Below are 25,008 nucleotides of genomic sequence, written 5' to 3' on the forward strand. Positions count from 1 at the left end.
TGACGCCCTACAAATCAGTCAGTTACCATCTTAAGGAATGGGGGGTCGGAAGGCAAGCACCCCAGAATCCGGCTGAGCTGTTTAACCTTAGGCATTCTAAGGCGAGGAACGTCATCGAAAGATCATTCGCGGTGCTAAAAATGAGATGGGGTATCCTCAGATCAGCAAGCTTTTATCCGGTAGATGTTCAAACCGGGCTGATAATCGCATGCTTCCTGCTTCATAATTACATACGAAGTCAAATGGTGGTTGATCCCGTTGAGGCTGAGTTGGTAAACGAGGCTGATTTAGATGACGATATTGATAATGAACCTCCTTTATGTGCTGATAATACCAGTTCCGTGGAACCAACGACAATATGGAATAAAAAAAGGGATGATCTTGCATGTGAAATGTGGGCCGACAGAAATCATGGATGATTTCTCGTCCCGTTGTGCAAATGGTTCCTCATTCATGCTGATTTTTTCAGTTTGTATTACAGATACATTCTTCTATTAATTGCTCGTTATGTTGCTTGTATTCCACACAATTTTGTATTGTTTTTTCCTAAGGACATTTTTTCACATAAGGAAGTCATCAAATTCTCGTTATGTTGCGTTGCTTAATATTAGTACTACCCGTTGGAGTCTTGCATTGAACTGTGAATTGCACTATCCTTTATGAAGCAGGTTACATCTTGTAGTAGTCCGCAAAATATACTATTATAACAACCATAATATCCATTATTATGAATATGATATTTGAAGCAAAACAATCACAAACATAATCAACTACAATAGCTACCTAACATCCAATATAATAACTACCTGAGCAAGAAAACTTGGCGATATATAATCGCCTACAACAAGCTAAATCGCACGTTGCACAAAACAGAGTTCTACTACATACGTACTGCAGTTCCAAATCATTCCCAACACTTATTCCCGATCAAACCACACATAAAACTGGACCTCATTCCGATCAATGAGTTTGAAGTGGCAGCGAGTACCAACCACGATGTTGTTAGCCTCTTTGAATCGTCTCCAACCGCGTTTCACCCAAATGTTTGTGTCACTGTGGTCGATAACGATGAACCAAGAGTCTCCGTTCATGTTGAAGTAAACCGGGTATTGCAGAGAATTCATCCGAATGTGGCGGCGCCAAAAGGCCATCGGAATCTCCAAAGATCGAGAGATGTTCGACCTGTCCATGGTTACAGTGAAAGTTGGGCAACCATCATCCAAAACCCCGGGATCCGGCGCATAATCGTCCTCTTCCGATGAGTCGCCCCCCTCCGTGTCTGATGGCACATAGTCGTCCGACGTATTGACGTCCGGGGAATCACTGTGGTCGGAGCCGCCGTATTCGTCTTCTTCTCATATTTTAATGTATCACAACAAAGTAAAGTCAGTGACAACAATATAGGTTAAGCGAGATCTTCGTAAACGCACCTTGTAAATCACTCAATCGAGGACATCCCGTCCTGGGGTTATACCGCTTCACATGAAATATGCCCGCGTCGACCATAGTGAATGTAAGCACGTCATCGTGAATAATGTTGTTAGCGAGCCGAAACTCCGACCAGCCAGTGTGAAAATGGCAACCACTCGCAATGTTTAACAGCCTCACCTGCCAGCTCTGTCCACTAGGCATGACGAGACGACAGTCGAAAGGTAGTTGCGCTGCATGAAGAGCCACAAATTCGGGTGGAATGCGCTACACAGATATAAGAGACAACTACTTAATTTTTGGTCTAACCAACGACGACATAAATTTCTGAACAGAACATAAGTTTGAAAAATATACCAACTCAGTCAAGCAGTGCTCTATAGAGATCTTCTTCATGAACGAAGGAAGTCTGAAGTAATCCATGGATGTAGGGAATGTATGCTGATATTCGGATGGCTTTTGACGAGATTGAAGTAGTGTATTTAACACCCCTCAACCGCGCATGTGACTGTTTACTGTTATTGGATTTGATTAGCCACTACACTGCCCCAAAGCTGCCATCTTCTTATACAATACAAGGCTCCGTAGCTTTTGGTTATATCCATGCATTGACTGCAATGGTAAACCCCTCACGCCATAGCTAGTACATTTGCAGAGGGTGCAGACGGTATTGAATGAGTTTGGGGCGGTTGCTTTGGAAGTATATGCATTACACTTGCTTATACTAGATTTATTACAAGTGGGGCACATTAAAATCTTCATACCTGCCTCCATATCTTCTCTACAAACTAAGCTAGGCAAGCTATAATTTATTTATTGCTCAACCATAAATCATAAACACTTGTCGAATGTAAATGGTATTGATAATGGTTGTGTAAAACGTATAAGAACCAGCCTCTACAACATTATATCATCCATTGAAAAGCCTAAAACACTATACACAATGAACTTCATAATTCCTCCACAAGCAGTGTTCTTCTACAAGGGTAAGTGGACGCCAGAGATGGATGCCATGCTTCTTTCAATGCTAATCACGTTGAGGCGCGGACGTGAATGGGAAGATGGCAATGTGCCTGAAGATGTACTCCGCAATGTCCGTGATGTGATTATGCATCCGTTTGGAATGGATCTTACAACGGACGACATAGCAGGTCGTATTAAATTGTTGAAGGCTAGGTACATAAGTTTCAAAAAATTGGTGAAGACAAACGGTGTCCAGTGGAATCCTCAACACAGGATCGTTGTTGCCTCGGATTCGACGTGGAATTTTATATTCAAGGTTGGTCTTACTACATAATTATAACATTATTTCTGAACTTGAGCGAATTTATTGAAACCGTAACTATATCTTCTTTCGTAATCTTGCATGGCAGCGGGATGCTTCGGCCGCGACATATTTTTATCGGGACGAACCAGATTTCAGCCTTCTTGCGAGCTTCTTTGGCCCATTCGACGTCAAGGTAGAATTCCCTCAAGAGGTAATAACAATTTCAGACAATAGTGCGGAGGTCATAGTGCTTTCTGATTCCGACGTCCCAGACGCACCAAATCGGGTTCAGCCAATTTATTCACCCTCCGACTCCGATGAAGTCACATCCCCGATGTCGGCACCATCGTGGCGGCATTTGCCGAAGTGATGTTACATTGCACCCTTAATGCCATTCGATATACGAAGTTTTTGTTTTCACCCACGATGCAGAGCATGGTTGTAAGATTTAATGGGTCATTAAAATATAATATAAAGACAATCCTTGAACGGATGTCGAATGTTTGATGATTATGTTCGATATTGCGTTTATGTCTCCGGTAAGCATTTATGTGGAACTTGGATGTTTGCGTTCATAACAAAATTTATAGTCTAATATTACAAATATGAAAATCAAAGAGCCGTTTTGCCACAAGGAATCGTAGAGTAAAAATCATGTTCCATACAAAAGCAGATGCTGAATGGTTGTTGCCAAATGAATAGAAATCCAGATACACAAGAGGTTCAACATTACTATTAGCAAAAGATAACAACCAACTTCTACACCACAAAATACTAAACAACAGCAACCATAACGTCGGTCAGAGCAGCTTTACAACATGTTGTCGGTTTCCAAGAGATCGAACACAAACGCTGCACGGGCAGTTACAGGCAAACCCCGAAACAGGTCAAGAAGCTCGGTTTCTTTAACAAGCTTCTTACAAACATAGAACTGTAGTTTAAGAGATAAACCTGGAATACCTTTCAATTGCTCATATACCTCAGCCCTCTTGTTGCTTAGATCGAACTAGTAGCCTATCCTCTTGGAAATTTCTTTCAAACGCTCATTTGTGTGGGTGTGAATCTGTCCCATGAGAGTTAGCACGCCATCCATCTTGTCTTCGACTTTTCGCTTCTTGACAATCTTATTGGTAACCTTGAGGCCTGCCCCGGATGCAGAGCCAGAGCAAGCCCCCACCGCGGGTGCTGGACACACCCCGGCCCCTGCTCCTGGCCCGACATCAACACTAGCAGCAGATCCAGGTACTCCACCCTCGGTGACAGATTGGCTGTCATCGATCATCTCTGGAAGGATCCCGTCCGGGATTGGCTCATCAGGAAATAGCTCTGCAAAGGTCATGTGGGGGGATATGACATCATCGACTGGAGTTGCATTTGTATTCCCGTATATTGTGCCCACAGCAGCAGCAACGTCTACACCACGTTCACCATCGGCACGGTCCTGACCAAAAACCTCCTTCCAGTCTTCATATTGAGGCCACGATTTGTTCCTCATGTACTTGGCATGTCGATCTTTCTGGATACAAACGATCACATCACACATATCAAAAGTTATGGAGTCCATTATCAAGTGGATATAATCTGTTCCAGATCGAATGCACGCATGAAAAATACCGTTTACAAAAATTACATCCAATTTCACAGTACATACCTTGCAAAATAGAGCCCACTGCTCATCATCGCATTCAATTCGGTATGTACCATCCGAATTGAAGCCAATGCCGCTGTGGTTAAGCATCATCTTGAGTGATCCATAATTCCTCTTCCAAGTGGTTATTTTCGAGTATATGTGGGGGTGTGGCATGGTATCGGTATTTGGAAATTCACTCTTTATCGCCTCCCTCGCGCGAACGAGGTACCCAGAGCGAAACCCGTTGTCGGATTTCCATCCGTTAGCTGCCAAATCTTTCGGTGTTGCCATTAGGATCTCCTCCTCACAAACCGACCATATGCGTCTCGACCTATCAGCTTTTGAGTTCCTGTTCGGATACAAATCGTTACTACCTATTGCGGGAATGCACTAATCAACTGACTATCTAATTTAATTGTATGCATAGTAAGAGCTACATAAAACAAATACATTATTACCATCTGGACTACCATTGTTGTCGATACCGTCATTGAGCGGAGAGGCCATACCAATAAATCTGCACAACTGCAGGTATTACAAGGCAATATAATTTAGGACGACACCAATACCGCCTAAATCAAATCGACACAACTGCAGGTATAACAAGGCAAAATAATTTAGGCCGACACCAATACCAATCAGATCTACACAACTGCAGGTATTACACGGTAAAATTTATGCTTAATCTGTCATTGAATCCGTGAGGTAAACCGACACAAATACCGACTGAATCATACAGAATTTAGGCCATGGGAAACTTAATTTCATATAGTCAAACCAATCGGCTTATATCATACATTCTATAAAATGATGTTGAAAGGAATACACACCTGAAGTCTGGAAATCTTCGGGTAGAGAAGAGGGGATTTCGCAGAAGGTTTTGGGCGCCTGAAATCTTCAGCTTAATGAAGGAATAACAATGACTGGCGCGGGAAATACATTTTGGGCGCCTGATTGAATTCGATATACAGATGATTTAGGGTTCAAGGGCGAAATTGGAAATGTAAAAGGTTTTGGAGGACAAAATAGGCAAATATGCCTGTTATCATAATTTCTCGAATGACAAATCAAAAACAAGATAACTGACACACTTAGATTTTACATGGTTTTAGAGGGTGGTTTGGTATGAATTTGATCATATTTCGTCTATTATTAGGCGTGTTTATATCTACTTCTCTATTATGTTGGTATGTTGACCATTTTGTTAAGAATGTGTAGAAAAAAGGTGCAAAATAGGAGGATGTGCAGCAGTCTTGGTTTGAGACAATTTTACTGGAGATTTTGAAGTCCAATCAACCCTCAATGCAAATCATTCTCTTCGTCTTCGAAAGAGCTTCGCGTGGGTATCTTAAACGCCTCAATTGGAGCCCCGTAGAAGAAGTTATGGCCGTTTTACGAACACTGCGCTATCCAGAAAATCACCCGGCCGGGTGGAATTATTACCCTGTAAATTCACCCGGCCGGGTGTCGCAAATTGAGCAGAAACTGGTCGAAAATCATCACCCGGTCGGGTGAATTTTACCCTTTATAATTCCACCCGGCCGGGTACGTTATTTTGGCGTATTTTTATGCCAAAAAAGCGATTTTTGATGGGGATTAAGAGGAGAAGAAGCCTAGGGTTCGTTCTATTCCACACCTACCGCCCCTACACACACAAATACCCTCAAGAACACTTTGGAGAGAGAGAGATTTGAAGATTGAAGAGTCCACATCGAAAGATTGAAGCTTCACTCCATAGATCGATCTTACAGGAGTATTTAGTATCTTTATTTTATATTTTTGATGGATTACTTTGTGTTGAACATGGCTTCCTTTATGAACATGAGTAGCTAAACTTTTCTTGTAGAATTCTTGGTGATGATGCACTAATGTCATAGTTTTTATCCGATTGATTTTGCTCTTGCCTTGCTCTTGTAGTTATTTGATTGTTCTTGAGTTTATTCCTTTCAATTGCTTGATCACCACTTGATTGTGTAGGATTAATTAGATTAATCGGGAGATGAAATAATTAATCCGGAAATAAGAATAATTCACACCTTAATACAATATAACTCGGGAGAGTTGAGGTTTTGAGTGAGGTCATTGACCTAATCGAGCTTTTGGGAGTTAGGAGTTTAGGATTAGAAGGGGACTTCGATCCTAGCACCTAATCTACAGGTTTTTCACCTCGGGAGGGGGTTTAATCTATAATTGTGGTCGGCTTAGTAACTCTAGAGACACCAAAAGGTAAGGCAAATCGATTGGATAAGAGCTTAGAATTGTGCATCGGATCCTTGAGTTCTGCAATTTTCTCCATATTATATTTTCTCACCGTGTCTCCGTGTTCTTAGTTATTATTTGCTTATTATATGCTTTTATTAGTTGTTAGAACAAACCAAACGCTTCTTGATTGTCTAGATAGTAGTTAATCTTTATTCGTGGTAGTTAAGTTGATACGAAATTGTCTCTGTGGGATACGATACTCTTGCTTACTAATTGCTACACTAGCCCCGTACACTTGCGGGTATCACTTGTGTAAAAATAAGTTGAGTCAAGTTTTTGGCGCCGTTGCCGGGGACAATTGTGTGTCATTATAGCTTAATATCGTGATAATAATTGAGATTACTAGTCTAGATTTTACTTGCTTTATTTTTACTTTTTATTTTGAGTGCTCTAATAGATGTGTTTCCTTGTTCAGGTTGTATGCACACGCGTTCTAAAGGTCCACCTTTAGAGCCTATCGATCCCGAGATCGAAGCAACCAACAGAAGGAGGAACGCACAGAGAAGGTTAAACCAAAGGAATCGGGTTTCTTCACCCGCTCATAGGCGACTACCTTCTCCTATTCAGAGAACTCCATCACCCACTCCATCTCCACCTCCATCACCTATCCAGTACGAGCCTCATTCCCCAATTCTAATGGATAACGGGGAGGAGAACAACAATGAGGATCCTGTCATTCGTGCACTCCGTCTGCAGTTGGCTGATATGCAGAGGCAATTGGATGAGCAGAACGTGAGGCCAGTGCCCGTACAGAATCAGTTTGCCTACAGACAGGTCACTAATCCCCCTGTCAACAATGCGGGGATAGCGGCCAACAGTTTCGAATTGAGGCTGGGGTTGATAGACAGGGCAGAAGCAAATGCATTTGGTGGGACAGGCTCAGAAGATGCCAACAAGCACCTCACCAAGTTTATACAGATCAGCAATACAGTGAAGGCGAACGGGGTCACAGATGAGCAAGTTCGCCTCAGATTATTCCCATTCTCTTTGAAGGATGATGCAAAGGACTGGTATGACAGCATGGGTCCTAACTCTGTGCCCACATGGGATGCAATGGTGGAGCTGTTCTTGGAGAAATACTATCCACCTAGCGAGGCACTCAAACGCCAAGCTGAGGTCATTCAATACAAGATGCACCCTCAGGAGAATATCATTGAGGCGTGGAAAAGGTTCAAGCAGCTGATGAGAAGATGCCCCAATCACGGGCTAACTCCGGGACAACAGATCTTAACCTTCTACAGGGGAGGCACGCTGGAAGCAATGCGTGAACTAAACATGAGCGCCGGAGGATCTCTCTTGAAATTGGGGGAAGCAGAAGCACTTGAAGTGATTGAGAGGGTGGCTTCAAATGATGATGGATGGAGAAACGACAGAGGCAGATCTTATAGGGTGGCATCCACCTCCGATAATGATAGGATGGATGCAATATCCAAGCAGCTGGAATTCATAACTGACAAGCTTGGGTATATGGGAACGAGTCAGGTTGGGACTGAGATGCAACAAGGAGTCGAAGATGTGAACTACGTTCATCAAGGTGGCAACAACAGAAATTTCAACAATTACCGCCCCAACCAAGGAGGAGGCAATTACAACCACTATGGGAACAAGGTGCATCCCAACTTGTCCTACGGGAACCCGAATAATGCCCTGCAACCACCACCCGGATTCCAGGTATCAGATGGCCAAATCAAAGAACCGAAGAATGATGAGTTAAAAGATGTGTTAATGGCTTTTATGAAACAAACGGGAGAGTGCATGAAAGACTCCAACAAAAGGCTAGTGTAGGTTGAAGCTAATGTGAATGACTTGAATATTCACATGAAGAGCATCGATAACCAGATAAGCCAGATTTCACAGGCTGTGGGTATTCAGCATCAACCAGGACAATTTCCTTCGCAAACAGTTGTAAATCCTAAAGACTGTAAGGATTGCAAGGCCATTAATCTGAGAAGTGGAAAGAGTTATGAAGGCCCAACCATGCCTGCAGAGAAGGAGAAAATCTCTCAAGATGAGACAGTGGAAGAAGAAGAACCAGTGGAAGAGGTGTCACCTCCCAAGGCAAGCACCGTGATACCTGCACCCCCTGCTGAGGTTAAGATTCCATTTCCACAGCGTGTGCAGAAGAAGAAACTAGATGATGACTTCTCTCGATTTCTTGACATATTTAGAAAAGTGAACATCAACATCTCATTGGTAGAGGCGTTACAACAAATGCCTACATATGCAAATTTTCTAAAAGATGTGCTCTCCAAGAAGAAGAAGTGGACTGACTATGAGACGGTGAACATATCTGAAAACTGTAGTGCCATAATTCAGAAAAAGCTACCGGCCAAGCTTAAAGATCCTGGGAGTTTCAACATCTCATGCGTCATTGGAAATGACAGACAGACAAAGGCACTTTGTGATCTGGGGGCGAGCATAAATTTGATGCCATTATCGTTTTTCAGAAAGATGAAGATCGGCACTCTCAAGCCGACAACAATCACGCTACAAATGGCAGATAGAACCATCACCTATCCTAAAGGAATTGTTGAGGACGTTCTTGTGATGGTACACGACTTCATATTTCCCGTCGATTTTGTAGTGTTGGATATGGAAGAAGACGTGAATGTACCGCTTATCCTTGGGCGCCCATTCCTTGCAACGGGAAAATCATTGATAGATGTAGCAAAGGGAGAGGTCACTCTTCATATGGGCAACAAACGTCACATCATATCTATCTACAATGCTATGAAGAGTCGTGAGGAAGAAAAACTTGTTATGAAGAAGGAGTGCAAAGCTGTGCACGTTTTAGAGGTCCAAAAGGCACAAGAAATTGAGTCCACATATGGGGATTTTTCTTTACCGCAATGGATGTTTGGTTCATGTGGTGGATCAATTTTTAAAGAAGAGACTACATCAAATCCTAAAGTGAAGGTGAAGAAAACAAAAGCTGAAAATTCACCCAAAGTGGAAGCCAAAATTTCTGATGGAGCTCTGAAAAATACTTGGTGGAAGAAGAGATTGGCTAGATCATATGCTTCCAATATTGACAGAAAGTCTAACACCACCAGTTATGGCGTGACATGATGCAGCTCATGGAGGACGTCGAGCCGACGACGATAACCAAAGGCACTATAGGGGAGGTAACCCCTAGTAGGTAACTTTTAATTTTATCGTTTCAGTTTGTTTTTGGTGTGTTTTGTGTTGCTTGCATATCGTGTAAGTCTCCCTTCTCCACCAACTTTTCAAACTTATTCTTTGCATAGCTTTGAATAAGTTTGGGGGGATGATATGGTGGATAGGGACACTAATGAGGTACTTATTTTATTGTTTTATAGATTGATTAGTTGTGATTGATTGAAAATTTTGGGCTTGAATTGAAAAAAAATTTGGTAGTAATTGGGGTGAAGACTAGTCGTCTATGATAAAAGAACCATCCATTTTGAGCTATCACTTGACCATTGACTTGAGAGTTTGAGTAATTGGGTGCATAAGTAACGAATTGCTTGTTTGCCTTGATTCATGCTATTTACCCAAGTGAGATTTTTGAGCCTTCAATTCTTTCATGTGTGTTTTATCATCAATTGTGCATGTGTTTCTAGAACTTGCTCCTGGTCTTCTTGAGTCTACATAGTGACCTTAAATATAGGGGAAGATGTTAGGCCATCGTTGTTAGCCTCATTTTTACCTAAACACTAACCTTAGTATATAACACCCTTGTTAGCCAAGTTTGAGCCTTAAGCCTTTTCTTTTGTCAAGCTAATCAAGTGGATTGAGAATCCTAGACTCTAAATTTGTTGAGATTTAAAAAGAAGAGTTGAGAAAGTATAATTGAAAAAGGTTGGTGGAGTTTGTACTTAGAAAAAAAAACATGAACGAAAAAGAAAAAAAAAAGAAAAAAAAAGAAAAAAAAGGAAAAAGAAGAAAGAAGAAAAAAGGAAAAAGAAGAAAGGAAAAAAAATTGTATATAGAGAATAATTTGAGGTCTTTGGAAGTTGGGAAGAAATTAGACAAAGTCTAGTTATTATCGAGAAGTGTTTTGAGAATGACTGAAGATAAAAGTTGATTGTTGCGATTTCTCGGGATTTTACGTTTTGGGAATTTCAGTCACTTTAGCCAAATATTTCCTCACCTTACCAAAGAGCCTACATTATAACCTAAATAAAAGACCTTTCAGACTCTTGATTTATTGTCACACGAGGTAGAGGAGAGGTCAGACATTGAGCAAGCTTATGGTAAACCATGCATTTTTGCTTGATTTGAGTGACTACTTGATATCTTATACACTTTTTAGTGAGGTGAATATACACACATATATATACATCCCGAGTGAAGCATGAATCCAAGGTGATATACGAGTTAGTAGTAAAAGTGCATTCGACAGCTTAACATGAAGGAATTTGTATTGTGATATGCTCCTTTATTCCATATTCTTTGAGACGATGATGATGTCTAAAACCCTTTTAAATCCAAGTCTTCTTTTAGTTCTTTTTCTTCATTGCTCGAGGACTAGCAATTTTGTAAGTTTGGGGGAGTTGACACACTTAGATTTTACATGGTTTTAGAGGGTGGTTTGGTATGAATTTGATCATATTTCATCTATTATTAGGCGTGTTTATATCTACTTCTCTATTATGTTGGTATGTTGACCATTTTGTTAAGAATGTGTAGAAAAAAGGTGCAAAATAGGTGGATGTGCAGCAGTCTTGGTTTGAGACAATTTTACTGGAGATTTTGAAGTCCAACCAACCCTCAATGCACATCATTCTCTTCGTCTTCGAAAGAGCTTCACGTGGGTATCTTAAACGCCTCAATCGGAGTCCCGTAGAAGAAGTTATGGCCGTTTTACGAACACTGCGCTGTCCAGAAAATCACCCGGCCGGGTGGAATTATTACCCTGTAAATTCACCCGGCCGGGTGTCACAAATTGAGCAGAAACTGGTCGAAAATCATCACCTGGCCGGGTGAATTTTACCCTTTATAATTCCACCCGGCCGGGTACGTTATTTTGGCGTATTTTTATGCCAAAAACGCGATTTTTGATGGGGATTAAGAGGAGAAGAAGCCTAGGGTTCATTCTATTCCACACCTACCGCCCCTACACACACAAATACCCTCAAGAACACTTTGGAGAGAGAGATTTGAAGATTGAAGAGTCCACATCGAAAGATTGAAGCTTCACTCCATAGATCGATATTACAGGAGTATTTAGTATCTTTATTTTATGTTTTTGATGGATTACTTTGTGTTGAACATGGCTTCCTTTATGAACATGAGTAGCTAAACTTTTCTTGTAGAATTCTTGGTGATGATGCACTAATTTCATAGTTTTTATCCGATTGATTTTGTTCTTGCCTTGCTCTTGTAGTTATTTGATTGTTCTTGAGTTTATTCCTTTCAATTGCTTGATCACCACTTGATTGTGTAGGATTAATTAGATTAATCGGGAGATGAAATAATTAATCCGGAAATAAGAATAATTCACACCTTAATACAATATAACTCGGGAGAGTTGAGGTTTTGAGTGAGGTCATTGACCTAATCGAGCTTTTGGGAGTTAGGAGTTTAGGATTAGAAGGGGACTTTGATCCTAGCACCTAATCTACAGGTTTTTCACCTCGGGAGGGGGTTTAATCTATAATTGTGGTCGGCTTAGTAACTCTAGAGACACCAAAAGGTAAGGCAAATCGATTGGATAAGAGCTTAGAATTGTGCATCGGATCCTTGAGTTCTGCAATTTTCTCCATATTATATTTTCTCACCGTGTCTCCGTGTTCTTAGTTATTATTTGCTTATTATATGCTTTTATTAGTTGTTAGAACAAACCAAACGCTTCTTGATTGTCTAGATAGTAGTTAATCTTTGTTCGTGGTAGTTAAGTTGATACGAAATTGTCTCTGTGGGATACGATACTCTTGCTTACTAATTGCTACACTAGCCCCGTACACTTGCGGGTATCACTTGTGTAAAAATAAGTTGAGTCAATAACGTATCTTACGAACTTTTTCAGGGCAATCAAACGGCCGAATGAGATAAGGCCTATCAGCCATATCATGCAAAACCCAATACATCTACCCTATCTCATCTCACCCTCTCAGGGCAATCAAACGCACCCTAAGGTGTTTATTATTCCTAGTTATGCATTGTAACTGAAATCTTGTTTTATCCTATTTGCATCACATTGTAGTTGTAATTCCTTGGGTGTGTTGTTGAATAAGATCGAACCACATAATTCGTGTTCTTGCATTGTTTCATTTGCACATACAATCGCAATTTGCTTCATATTCAAAATGGAACTTAACTAGAGTTAGTAATTTCCAATTTACAGTAACATTGTCACATCAATTTGTTAGGTAAAGTGACAATCCAGATTATGACTCGAGCGAGGCCAAATTATTATGCAACAACTAGCATGACTCAGTAGTACTACCAAATAAAAAACGTGAAATAACATTAAAATAATATTGTACTAGTAGATAAGGGAAGCAATTAAAACGGTTTTAATTTTACAAGAAACTGCAAAAGGGCACAGTGTGTTAGGTTTATGAGTTTCGATTAGATAAAGATAATGATGAAATACAATATAGCTAGGACAGAAAAAAATTAATTAATTTTATTTTCAATCAAGCTAGGCACATTGTTGATGATGAGATGGATAATCATAAGACAATGTAATCTTAGCATTTTGAAGACTGGTCAAGACATATTGTCAAATGCCAAGTTTTTTGAAAAGAACAATCGAACAAGATAAGAATAAACACGACCTCTAGTAATGAACAATGATACGAGCCAAATGTCCTATAAATATGCATATTAAGGGTTTTGTTACCAAAAAGGCATGATGGCATCAACCAAAAGATTAGCATTGAGTGTTATTAAAAAAACGGCTGAACTGCTTTCTCCAACAAAGTCCACACCAAATGAATTCAAACATCTCTCTGATATAGATGACCAGACCATCCTTAGAACATATGTTACAACAATAAATTTCTACAAAAAGAATCCATCCATGGAAGGGAAAGATCCAGTCAAGATTATTCGTGATGCTATTGCCAAAGCCTTGGTCTTTTATTACCCGTTGGCCGGGCGGTTGAGGGAACACACTGGTCGGAGGCTCGTGGTCGAATGCACCGGACAAGGGGTGTTGTTCTCCGAGGCCGATGCAGATCTGACGCTACAACATTTCGGAGAGGATGATGCCCTTTATCCACCCTTCCCCAATTTGGATGACATTACTCTTGATGTGCCAAACAAGCTTGGAATGTTGGGTGATATTCCACTTATGCTCATTCAGGTACAATTTTTTTTTTTATCTTTTTGATAAGGAGAATGGAGTCTATACCTCACATTTCAGATTCTCATATGCCATATCAATTACTACTTATCCCATATCACAATTAACTATAGCAAAAATTAAGTTAATTACTACTTATTCCATACCCTAGTTTCAACATTAAACATTTTCAGCACCGGTATTGTACCGTATCGTCAGTATATAATACCGAAATTCAGTATACAATACTATACCATATGCCAAATAACATATCGAAATACTATTATATCGAAATATATGTAACGTGAAACAAATATAGTATATAGTATTCATGACATATATTGATATCATATACTCCCCCCGTTCCGCTTAAGATGACACATTTTCCTTTTAGTTTGTCCGAACTAAGGTGACACATTTCCTTTTTTGGAATATTTTTCTCTCCAATTAATACACCCAACAATTTTTTTCAGTCCTTTAAAAATATTCATCTTTCTTTCTCTCTCTATTTTAATACCTTCACCCACCTTTCCTCTTTCCAATTAAACACATTAACCAATAACTTATAAAATCACGTGCCGGCCAAAGAATGTGTCATCTTAGCCGGGACGGATGGAGTATTAAAATTACGTATATACCTTAATTTATGGTGTATATCGAATTTTCGGTATGCATATACCGCAATATATGAAAATTTATATAATTAGTGTACAGAGATATTTTGACAAGGTATATACCATACCGAACATCACTGTATACCAAAAATTTGATATTTTTGTTATTTTTTAGGCATGACAAATTCACTATATCTATATTTCAGCATTTCTTTCTACCCCTATGTGAGATAGTGTATTATCTTATCCTAAATATTTAAGGTTAATACTCATTCAAATAATGAAGCTCAGTGAAATTCTGATCAGTCTAATAAGATTTGAAAATAATGAAGTTTCATTTTTTTTATTAATTGTCTAATTATGTATAAAACGACATTTTACAGGTTACACGACTGAAATGTGGGGGATTTATATTTTCAAACTGTTTCAATCACACAATGTGCGACGGTATCGGCATTTCCCAATTTATGTCCGCCGTGGGTGAACTTGCTCGCGGAGCGTCATCCCCTTCTATTTGACCAGTTTGGGAACGGCATCTTCTAACCGCCATGGAACCTCCACGCGTGTCGTTCGCACATTGTGAATATGATGTCGCAACCGGTGTAAGTGGTGGAACACATGCCCCACTTGATCAGATGGTGGAGCGCTCCTTCTATTTTAGCTCTGCCCAAATCTCCGCCCTCCGCCGCAGCCTGCCACCACATCTTCAGCACTGCTCCAAATTCGATATCGTGGCAGGCTGCGTGTGGCGCTGCCAGATAATCGCCCTGTCTCCTAATCCTGACGAAGAGATTAGATTCTCGGTGGTAACGGATAACCGAAAGCAAATAAACCCACCCCTTCCAATCGGGTAATGATACGATTATCTATTTCACTTCATCTAATTTTAGCCATATTAATCCAAAATAGGGTGTAGATACACATTTCGTACATTTCTCCTTTGTTTCATATCAGTACAAAAAGTTTAAGGTTTACATAAATAATACAAAAAGTTTCATTCATGTTTTAGTTTAGTACATTCCGTTATTTTTGTTTAAACGACGTTAATTCCTAATTAATACGTATCAGGTACTATGGAAACGTTATAGCATTTCCGGTGGCAGTAACGACTGCAGGTGAGTTATCAAAGAATCCACTACACTACGCGGTGGAGTTGGTGATGAAGGCAAAACGAGAAGCTGCGACTGGTGATTACTTGAGATCGGTGGTGGGTCTAATGGTGAGACGAGATCGGCCTAATTCGACGGCTGCTAACACTTATATGGTGTCGAATTTGATGCACGTGGGTTTCAAGCAAATGGACGTTGGGTGGGGCCCTGCCGCGTACGGTGGGGTGTCTAAAGGAATTTATTGGGCGGCCGGTAATATTCAAGTGGCATGGTACTTAGGCTATAATGATGGATTCGTGGTTCCGGTTTGCCTACCTATCAAATCAATCAAAGTCTTCGAGAAACATCTTCAGGTCATGATGACTACTGCTCCAACAGCTTCATCTTCGTGATATGAATATGGCCAGTGTCTCGGCCATGTTGCAATGTATTTGATCTAATATTTTGTAATTTAATTGTCGCAATGAATCTTGCAATATATAATAGGTTGATATGAAGGGACTCGATTCATGAATCTCCAACTTATAATATAAAAGTATATTTTTTCTAATCACTTAATATACAAAACAACATCTCATAAAATCCGTTTCTGTCACGACCACAACTCTCTAGTCAAAGAAAGTGTAGCTATTTCGCGACTACACTTACTAAATAGTGTCAACTCATCATGAATGGATAATCAATTCAAGAGAAACTGTCTAAATGCGAGAGAGAGTACAACCATATCAAATCAGAGTAATTTCTGGGGCATAGTCTGTTCTAAAGAAAATTCTAGATTCTCGCAGCGGAAGAGTACCAAAACGATATAATATGTATGAAAACATACTATATCAGCTATCTTCCTACTTATTTAAATTTCTGTCCCAACACCTCCTTTGCTTCGACCGATCAACCTGCACATTAAGAAAAACAATATGCAAGGCTGAGTACTTGATATACTCAGTGGGCTCATGCCGAAAACATTTCTCTTTTGGTTGTCAGCCAAACTTGATTGAACGCGGGGTTTTTCTGAAAATAACTCCCGGTCACTAAAACAGTTATTTCTTTCTGAAAATAGACTGCAGTCATATAACTTCTCATGAAATACCATATCTGATCTGTGTGAACTGGGAATATGGCCACATTCCACGACGATCACTGGACCGGCCAACGTTCTTGCAGGTTCCTTAAAAGTATTTCGATGATACTGTGATTGAGCCTGTAGCTACTGGTTGTCGCTATAACTCCTAGTGTTTTCTCTCGGTTATGGAGTATCCTTGGTGTTTACTACGTTCCAACCCATTTTCTTTAATATGTTAGAACCTACGTCCTCTGTGATCCCTATGATGCTTCTCTAAATGCAAGAGTTGAGGTTACCTCTCGTGAGTGTAGTGGAAAAGATGGCCGTGAGCCTCTGGTCACGTTTACACCGAGCTCCCTGCTACAGCCTGATCCTCTTTGCCCTCTTATTTGCTATCTAACTGAGTGAAAGGCGTTGGTGTGATAGAGTGTAACCGAGGGGGTTTAGCATGTGTATACATATACACATCTTGTAACCGAAAGCTGCTAAGTTTGTTGTTTGGCTGAAAGAAAGAGTCCTTAGGCTGTGAATGTTGGAAATTATTTATCATCATATATTCAATAATACATAATTGAATATAAATAAGGCAAGATCTTCGAACATCATGTATTTCACGTATTAACCATAAACATAATGGATCGAAAACTTACCTTTATGATCCATAGCGGAAGCGATTGGGGAAGACGAAGAGAACTTCCTCGGTCTTTCTTTGGCTTAGTGGCGCAACTCCAAGGATTTGTTTCTCTCTCTTTCCCTCGTTTATGTGTTCTCTGTAATGTGTGCAATTTGATGGGATCACTACACTTGTATTTATAGGCAGAGAGAGGACAAACCCTAATTATCAATCATTAATGCCCTTTCCATCAAAGTGGCTATTAAATTAATATAGACGTTTCTTATTGACCAAGAATATAATCTTCCATCAATTGATACTACTAATTGATCACAATCAATTCTAATATAATCATAATAATATGTACGAAAGTTTCTTTCCTTAATAGCCAAAGAATGAAATATTCATTCCATAACGACTATGTAATCTATCGACACATATATATAAATCCAATTCATTCCTTATAATTGGAGAAATATAATATGATTATTTAATTAATTGATAAATGACAATAATTAATTGATAGTCAATTAATTAGGATAAAATGTGTCTTATACCAAGTTAATGTATTACATTCAAAATCCAATTCTATTTAGGATTCTATCACATGTCACATATGTGAGACATAAAACTTACATTCTCCCACTTGGCGAACATGTGGGACACAAAGTTTTTGATTCTCCCACTTGTCACACTTGACAGAGCCATAGTAAAATAGACATAATAAACATAAGGCGCGCATAGTATTGGACTTTATAAATACTTTCATCATTGGCAAACATAAGTATTATATTAGAGAGACTACTAATGCGGGTCATGGCGGGCGTATATCATTCAATCGACATAGTTCCTTCCATGTACTACATCACCAATAACCGCACCAATATAATCTATAAGTGACACAATGTCCATAATTGTCTTATTTCAAGACCTCCTGCATTAATACTAAAAACGTATATATGCATATCAATAATAAGTTTATGCAGGAAAAATAGAAACAACTTTATTGAATTCAAAATATCCATAACTTAAGTGTCTGAACCAACATGGATACATAAAGATTAGACATCTCCATACCCAAGACCCATTCTGTTAACGTGTTCCATAAATGTCTTAGGCGGTAATGCCTTAGTCAATGGATCAGCAACCATAAGTTGTGTGCTTATATGTTCTATAGATATTCTTTGTTCCCGAACTTCATCTTTCACGACAAGAAACTTTAATTCCATGTGTTTAGCTCCTTTGAATACTTGGCATTCTTACAGAAAGATACAATTGCACTATTATCACAATACAATTTCAAGGACATGGATATTGAGGAGACAATACCAATGCCTGAAATAAAATTTTGCAATCATTAATGCTTCAAAGCAAGCCATAAATTCAGCTTTAATGGTGAATGCTGAATTAGAACTTTGTTTTACACTTTTCCATGATATGGCTCCTCCAGCCATAAGAAGAATGTAATCAAAATTCGATTTTCTAAAGTCAACACATCAATCATAATCTGAATCAGAATATCTAATCACTTCTAATTGATTAGATTTCCTAAATGTGAGCATATAATCTTTTGTCCCCTTTAAGTATCTCATTTCATCTTTGCAGCTCTCCAGTGTTCAATGTCAGGGTTACTTTGGTAACGACCTAGCATTTCGAGTGCAAAGCTAATGTCTGGTAGTACAGACTTGAGCATACATCAAACTTCCCACAATAGATGCATAAAAAATATTTTTCATCTCGTTACATTCTAATTGATTCAAACTGAATTTGTCACCTTTATGAATTAGAACAACACTTGGAGAACATGCATTCATCCTATATCTCTCTAAATTCGATCTATATAGTTTTCTGAGATAATCCAAAAGTCCACGTGATTGGTCACGAGATATTTCTATCCCTATGACGTAGGATGTCTCACACATATCTTTTATGTTGGAATTTTTTGAGAGATAATTCTTAGCGATGTAGTAATCCAAGGTCACTACTAGCAAGCAATATGGCATCAACATACAAAACCAAAAATATGAACTTGCTCCCACTAACCTTGAGGTATATACACCGATCAACGGTGTTTTCTTTAAAACCAAAAGCAGTAATAGTGTCATGGAATTTAAAATACCATTGTCGAGAAGCTTGTTTCAGTCCATAAATTGATTTCTTAAGTTTGCAGACTAAATGTTCATTCCCTTTCTTAATGAAGCCTTCATGTTGTTCCATGTAGACTTCTTCTTTCAAATCACCATTCAGAAAACAGTTTTCACATCCATTTGATGCAGTTCCAAGTCAAAATGGGCTACAAGTGCCAAAATAATTCTAAGTGAGTCCTTCTTTGATACGGGAGAGAAGGTCTATTTATAATCAACACCATCTTTCTGAGTGTAACCTTTGGCAACAAGTCTGGCTTTAAATCTTTCGATTAAACCGTTCATGTCGAATTTGGTCTTGAAGACCCATTTACACCCAATGCACTTGTGTCCATCAGGCAATGCGACAAGGTCTCAGCCTTCATTAAAATCCATAGATTTCAACTCTTCTATCATGGCATCAACCCATTCATTAGAATTATGACTTTTAATGGCTAGTGAATATGAAACTGGATCGTTGCGTATTCCTATATCACATTCAGATTCTTGGAGATAAACCAAATAGTCATCAGAAATGGCCGATCCTCGTTCTCGTTGAGAACGCCTTAGTGGCACTTCTGGAGGTGCTTCTTCCACACCTATGTTCAATGACTTTGGCATCATCATTAAGTGGTTGGTCATTCAAATGTTCAATATTGTTAGGCTATTCAACAATATTTGGCACACTTAATTTTTAAGGAAATGAGGGAAGAGGGAAATCTACCCTTATTTCACTAATGACCGCATTATGAGTGTTAAAACTCCCACTGATCTCACCATTCTCAAAGAATCATATATTTCCAGTTTCTACAATTCTCATGTTATCATTAGGACAATAAAACCTATATACCCTTTGGATTTTTTCTGGTAACCCATAAAATAACCACTAACTGTCTAAAATCCAATTTCTTTTCTTGCAAAGATTATACTCTAGTTTCCGCTGGACAACCCCAAACATGAAGGTGCTGCAAACTTGGTTTTCTACATGTCCAAAGTTCATAAGGGAGTCTTTGGTACAACCTTACTAGAAACCCGGTTTAATACATAAATAGCGGTTCTAAGAGCATAAATTCACAACGTTATGGGTAAGGTAGAATTATCATACTTCTAACCATTTTCATGAGAGTTCGGTTTCGTCTCTCAACAACATCATTCTGCTGAGGCGTACTTGGCATAGTATATTAAGCATAAATGCCATGCTTTTCTAAGTATTTGGCAAAAGGTTCATGTAATTGACTTATTTTAGTGGTACGACCGTAAAATTCACCACCTCTATCAGATCGAATAATTTTCACCTTTCTATTTAATTGCCTTTCAACCTCAGTCATAAAATGTTCAACTGTGCCTGAGATTTTTCTTGCAATAAATAAATCCATAACGCGAAAAAATCGTCAATAAAGGTGATAAAATATTTTTTCTCCACCAAAAGTCGGAATACCAAAAGGTCTGCAAATATCTGTATGTATAATTTTAAGGAGCTCATTGCTTCTTGTGGCATTCATAGTATTGTGTTTGGTTTGTTTACATTTAATACAATCCTCACAGACGGTAATGCTTGTAAAGTCTAAATTCGAATGAATATTATCCTTTATAAGCCTCTTAATTCTTTCACTGGAAATATGATCCAGTTCCTTTATGCCATAAGAATGATAAATTCGAATGAATATTATCCTTTAGATGCTCCTTCGGTTGCAATGTGAGCATGAGATGCACGCTCAAAGAAGTTAGTTCCATTAAGTTGGGGAACGATTGAGGTAAACATACTAGTAGAAAAAAATATGTTTTTACATTATAGGAGCAATTAAGAGATGAATGCTCACATATAAAAGCTTTGAATAATAACACGAACATTAATTTGAAAACCCATATCATGAGGCAATTATGAAAACTCCTTTGGGTAGTCTTCATACAATAATAAAAATCATGCTTTTAATATCCATATCTTAGTTCAACAATTGAGTAATAATAAATTGGCATTACCTTTGGGTAATCGACACCAATTTAAATTATTAACTCCATTAGTGTTCATTATGTCGCAAAGACTATTTCCTTTGGGAATCTAGACCTTTTATGACAAACAAACTATTTAGATAATGAATAGCCACAACAAGCATGATGATTAATTGCATACATAGATTTTCATATTAACTTGATTATAAACTCTTCTTATTTTACCTCACTTTGATGATTGTAAAATAAACATTATATAATCAATAATGTATAATGATTAATTGTTTAAGCAGATTTTCACTTAATTTGATTATAAACTTCTATTATTTTATCTCACTTTGGTGATGGTAAAATAAACATAATATAATCATAAATGTATAGTGATTAATTGCTTAAACAAATTTTCATATGAATTTAATTATAGACTTTACTTATTTTGCCTCACTTTGGTGATTGCAAAATAAACATAATATAATCATGATTGTATACATTAAAACATAAATTGAATTATATATGTAATCATTTATTCCACCGTCTCGATAGATTCATAATCATGAAACATTTAATTGAAATCTCAATTCATCCATACACACATTCAAACATAATTTACATACAGTATACACAATCAATATACCCAAATCAATTCCATATAGATAAATAGAATCAATTTGGGAACAAATATTTCAAACATGGAAACCATTAATTCTCGGTAGTGAGCATACAAATATGAATTGACAATTCATCAATTAAAAAAAATATCCAAAACCTATGATGCCGTGCACAACAAGATTCAAAACATACACTTAATGTATAACATATTCTCTCGAATCTATGGCATCAAATAACCATCATTCAGTTTAATAGCCATTTTTAATTGTAAGTATACACTACTGCATACGCATATTTCATGTAATTTCATAATCACGCAAAATAAACAACCTTCAATTCATAAAGATAAAGTAATTAAACCAATACAATTCACAAATATATTATGCGAATAAACTAAATTTACCAATTCAAATATCTCACTGCCACGCCGTGAGATATTCAGGCAATACATAATCAAATCATGTGAATAAAATAAATATTCAGGCAGAAACAGTTTTCCATGAAAACATCCGAATCAAAACATAAAGGTTCAACTAGTCATATGCATATATTGAATTCACAAATACGTAATACACAATTCATCAAATTTGAAGTCATAATATGCTTGAAACATATTTTAAAAACAGTCGATTCAATTAACAGTAATTTATCAAAAAAAAATACATTCAAACAATATGGTTTTCAATAATACGAAAATACATGAGTTCTCAACCATGCTCTGATACCACATGTTGGAAATTATTTATCATCATATATTCAATAATACATAATTGAATATAAATAAAGCAAGATCTTCGAACATCATGTATTTCACGTATTAACCATAAACATAATGGATCGAAAACTTACCTTTATGATCCATAGCGGAAGCGATTGGGGAAGACGAAGAGAACTTACCTTTATGATCCATATCGGCCTAATTCGACGGCTGCTAACACTTATATGGTGTCGAATTTGATGCACGTGGGTTTCAAGCAAATGGACGTTGGGTGGGGCCCTGCCGCGTACGGTGGGGTGTCTAAAGGAATTTATTGGGCGGCCGGTAATATTCAAGTGGCATGGTACTTAGGCTACAATGATGGATTCGTGGTTCCGGTTTGCCTACCTATCAAATCAATCAAAGTCTTCGAGAAACATCTTCAGGTCATGATGACAGCATAGCTAGTGAGAAGAAGACACCATCGATTTCACGGAGGTAAAAATATGCTCAATTTGATATGGAGGTACTCTTCTTTTTTCCCCATCAAATATGTTGTGCAGAGAGGTGAAATTCAATATTATCCTATACATCAACTGCCTGAGTATGAACATGGCTTGCAGATTGAGAGTCTGGTCGAGGCCCCGACTTCGAGTGAATCGGTCAGTGGAGGTAGGAGTCGCCTTAGAATGTAAATAACACTCTGACCATGTCGAAAGAGTAGCTGAAATCATCAGCTGCATTTGGGCTCATCAGGCAGACCAGCCTTCTTCACATATGTCGGTGGTGTCAGCGCTGCACGCAGAGCTTGAGAGAGCTCAGACGCAGGTCAATTATCTAATGCAAGAGCAGCGGAATAGAGACAAGGTCCATCATCTCATCAAGTGTTTTGCTGAGGAAAAGATGTCGTGGAAGAGGAGTTCATCATCTCATCAACCTTCTTCACACATGTTAGGGTTAGTGCGAAAATTTTAGTTCAGCCCCAAAAATGGAGGAATGAGGACAATCTGGGAATTATGAAATATTAATGAGGATAAATTTGTGCATTTATGTGTGTATCTACAGTTTGGCTACCTCATACCAAACAGAGTGTTTACAAAAGTGAGATACGATCTCGTGTATGTACAAACAAACAAATGTATGTGATTACTAACTCCAACCCTAAACATGAGATTGGAGTTTACAATATTGTAACATAGGTTAGACCGCCAAACAGAGTGTTTACAAACGTGAGATACGATCTCGTGTATGTACAAACAAACAAATGTATGTGATTACTAACTCCAACCCTAAACATGAGATTGGAGTTTACAATATTGTAACATAGGTTAGACCGTCATGGAAAACAAATGAGCCCTTAGATTCCCAATTTTCAAATAGGCTGTAAAGTAAACTCTACTCTAAAGTGGATTTCTTTCTTTCTTTCTCATAATAATTTTATTGAAGGTATGCATCCAATAAAAATGACCCGATCAATTTGGTCATTATGACTTGGACAACTCAACCAAATATGTATGCCGAATTGATTGATTTGATGTAGAAATTAATATTGCATGTGATCTTGGACCATTAACTAAGAGTGTCCACAGTGGGGGAGCCGCGGCCCGCGGCCCCCACTGCAGAGAGCCACGTTTTGCGGCTGAGGGCCAAGAGCCACGAGAGAGCCGCGGCCCTCCACTGCAGCGAGCCACGAAACGCGGCTGGGCCGCGGGAATTTTTTTTTTCGATTTTTTTTATATATATGCACTTCCATTTTCATTTTTTCCACTTCATTTTACACTTCCAATCCCTAATTAACATTCTACAAAAAATGCAAGGTAGAGATGGTGATTCCCCAATGGTAATTAACACTGGCCTAAGTGCACCTACTGGAATGAATATATGCTTCTCTGAGACCGCCCTCAATTCAAGGCGATCTGCGATGATGAGGCCGGTCCCACCGGGAAGCGGACAAAACTCCGTGCCGACGGCACCTATAGCAGTGGTAGCGACACACGTGCATTCGACCTGAATGACGATGCGTTGGATGAGCCCCCCTCTACAATGTCGAGGCGCCAACGCCCGCAGGGCCAACAATCCGCCATCCGGGAAGCTAAAACCGCATCCCAAGTCTCTGCTGCGAGCGTGTCGGTACCGCGTCCATCACCGACCGCGGCGTTGGCTCAAACACTGGAGGTGCAGATGATGAAGCAACTTGGGGATAACTTGTCATTGTACGAGAAGTCGACAGACCCTCTCACCAAGAAGATGTGCTACGACCTCATTATTAGATTGAGGTCGAAGTTGGGGTGGATCGATGGGTCGGAGACGGGCGAAGCTAGTGGCAGTGGGGGTGGTGGCGGCGGGGGAGAAGGTGGTGAAGAAGATGTGCCGGATTCCGATGACGCCACC

At 38.9% G+C, this 25,008-nt stretch overlaps 1 protein-coding gene, 1 long non-coding RNA gene and 1 pseudogene across 2 annotated transcripts; 1 reads left to right on the forward strand and 2 right to left on the reverse strand.

Annotated features, from left to right (window-relative positions):
* Window positions 1-917: 917 nt before the first annotated feature.
* Window positions 918-1,851, reverse strand: LOC121781373 (B3 domain-containing protein REM1-like). Its single transcript, XM_042179123.1, has 3 exons — window positions 1,786-1,851; window positions 1,431-1,695; window positions 918-1,351 (listed from the first exon to the last, which is right to left on the reverse strand). Exons 1-3 carry the CDS (start codon window positions 1,849-1,851, stop codon window positions 918-920), a joined length of 765 nt encoding a protein of 254 aa, XP_042035057.1.
* Window positions 1,852-13,410: 11,559 nt separating this feature from the next.
* On the forward strand, window positions 13,411-16,015 carry LOC121782023 (annotated as a pseudogene).
* Window positions 16,016-16,071: 56 nt separating this feature from the next.
* LOC121782027 lies at window positions 16,072-23,833 on the reverse strand. Its single transcript, XR_006046235.1, has 3 exons — window positions 17,276-23,833; window positions 16,922-17,148; window positions 16,072-16,458 (listed from the first exon to the last, which is right to left on the reverse strand). It is a non-coding gene; the product is annotated as an uncharacterized LOC121782027 (long non-coding RNA).
* Window positions 23,834-25,008: the final 1,175 nt, after the last annotated feature.

The sequence above is a fragment of the Salvia splendens genome, chromosome 20 (genome assembly GCF_004379255.2).
Source record: "Salvia splendens isolate huo1 chromosome 20, SspV2, whole genome shotgun sequence".
Lineage (NCBI taxonomy): Eukaryota > Viridiplantae > Streptophyta > Magnoliopsida > Lamiales > Lamiaceae > Salvia > Salvia splendens.

Coding starts and splice junctions, on each gene's coding strand:
- LOC121781373 (XM_042179123.1), bottom strand. CDS start 1,851: ATGGATTACTTCAGACTTCCTTCGTTCATGAAGAAGATCTCTATAGAG. Junction 1,696..1,785: donor AGCACTGCTTGACTGAGTTG/GTATATTTTTCA, acceptor ATATCTGTGTAG/CGCATTCCACCCGAATTTGT. Junction 1,352..1,430: donor TCGATTGAGTGATTTACAAG/GTGCGTTTACGA, acceptor AAATATGAGAAG/AAGACGAATACGGCGGCTCC.